This window comes from Topomyia yanbarensis, unplaced genomic scaffold, assembly GCF_030247195.1.
Source record: "Topomyia yanbarensis strain Yona2022 unplaced genomic scaffold, ASM3024719v1 HiC_scaffold_112, whole genome shotgun sequence".
Classification (NCBI taxonomy): domain Eukaryota; kingdom Metazoa; phylum Arthropoda; class Insecta; order Diptera; family Culicidae; genus Topomyia; species Topomyia yanbarensis.
Genome location: NW_026683286.1, coordinates 855 through 2,566, shown reverse-complemented (window position 1 = coordinate 2,566; position 1,712 = coordinate 855). Strand labels below are relative to the sequence as shown.

The 1,712-nt window shown below is 48.1% G+C and overlaps 1 protein-coding gene across 1 annotated transcript; it reads right to left on the bottom strand.

Moving 5' to 3' along the window:
- Positions 1 to 972, bottom strand: LOC131694616 (uncharacterized). Its single transcript, XM_058983094.1, has one exon. The coding sequence runs from the start codon at positions 970 to 972 to the stop codon at positions 1 to 3; it is 972 nt and encodes a 323-aa protein (XP_058839077.1).
- Between the last annotated feature and the right edge of the window lie 740 nt (positions 973 to 1,712).

The following is a 1,712-nucleotide window of genomic DNA, read 5'->3' as shown; positions in this document are numbered from 1 at the left end:
TCAATGAGACGTGTTGCCAGTATCAACATTCTCTCCCCCGTAACACTGGCCACCAGGTCCAGTTTTACCACCATCATCAACCTCTAATACCACCAATCTAGCCACAGGCCTACGCACCAGCCCCCTCGCAGTTTGTACTATAGCTTGCCGTATTCTTCCGTCCACCCCTTTGATCACTTGAGCTATACGACCCCTCGTCCACTCATTTCTTCTGCCGTCGCCAACTACCAACACCAGCTCCCCTTCTGTTACTGGTTTTGCTTCGCCGCACCATTTCGGCCGTTTGGTCAGCGTAGGGAGATACTCCCTTGTCCACCTTCTCCAGAATACGTCGAGTTGATGCTGTATTTCATCCCAAGAAGATCGTAAAGCCTTCGAAGAACCGGTAGTCTCCATCGCCGGCTGGCGAACGCCACTTGAACTGCCCAAAAGGAAATGGTTTGGTGTGAGAGCTTCGTGTTCTTCAGATGCAAGCGGTAGATACGTTAGTGAACGACTATTCACGATTGCTTCAGCCTCCACCATGAATGTTTCGAGCGCTTCGTCATCCAGTCTACGGTTATTATTGTATGCCAGCTCCACAGCCGTTTTGATGGAGCGTACCATTCGTTCCCATGCGCCGCCCATATGGGGAGTTCCCGGTGGGTTGAATATCCATTTCGTATCGATACCAGTGAACGTAACAGCTAGCAGATCGATCTGTTCTTTCAGCAGTCTTGCGGCCCCTTGGAAGTTTGTTCCGTTGTCGGAATATATTTCGGCCGGAGAACCGCGACGACAGATGAACCGGCGAATACATTTGATGCAGGATTCCGTAGTAAGGTTGTGAGCAACTTCAACGTGAACTGCGCGCACTGTCAGGCACGTAAACACGGCTACCCATCGTTTTGCATTACTTCTTCCCACTTTCACAGCCAACGGCCCAAAGAAATCTATTCCGACGTATGTGAACGGTCGCACGAACGACGCCATCCTAGCAAGTGGTAGCGGCGCCATTCGGGGAACCTTTGGCGAAACCTTGTAGATTCGACACCATTGACAAGCTTTGGCTGCTCTTCTCACCGCTATCCTAAGTTTCGGAATGTAATACCGTTGGCGTATCTCGTTCACGATGGTCTCCGGATTACAGTGTCTGTACCTAGGGTGACCATATCAGACGAGTAAAAAACCAGGACAGACGAAAGAGTACTTCCCTCCGTTACCTCTCAATCGAAATTGCCTTCTCCGCATGTTTTCGGCAGTTAAAAGGTTCTGGGGTTCGGCAGGTAGAGCATCAATAGTAAAAAGTTCTGGGAGGAAGAGATCTGCCATTAAGTCTTTCGTCGGAATTCGATCACCAAGAACTTTTTCGGATTTGCTACACCATCATCAGCAAACGTTTCATACTGATATGGTCTGTGCAGGACCGGCGAGGAGTTTTCAGCACTAATAACACGATATTGACGTAAATCAGAAACATCAGCGATCCCAAGTAGCTTCCCTGAGCTATGTCTGGCAATCTCTAATGACAACCATTATCTCTCGATCTTAGAGCTGCAAAACCTGCCATTGTTACCAAATTTCTCCGTTTTATCGATTGTTATATGAAAACTGACAGATACCTTGGTGTAAATAATATTAGTTTGAGCCAGAGCTTAAAAAAAAACAAAATTCAATTCATGTCCGTCGCGGTTTGGTTCGTTTCCCTCATCATTCGTTCTCCCGACACAGCG

Excerpts from the sequence above, each read along its gene's own strand:
- LOC131694616 (XM_058983094.1), bottom strand. The coding sequence starts at position 972 with ATGGCGTCGTTCGTGCGACCGTTCACATACGTCGGAATAGATTTCTTT.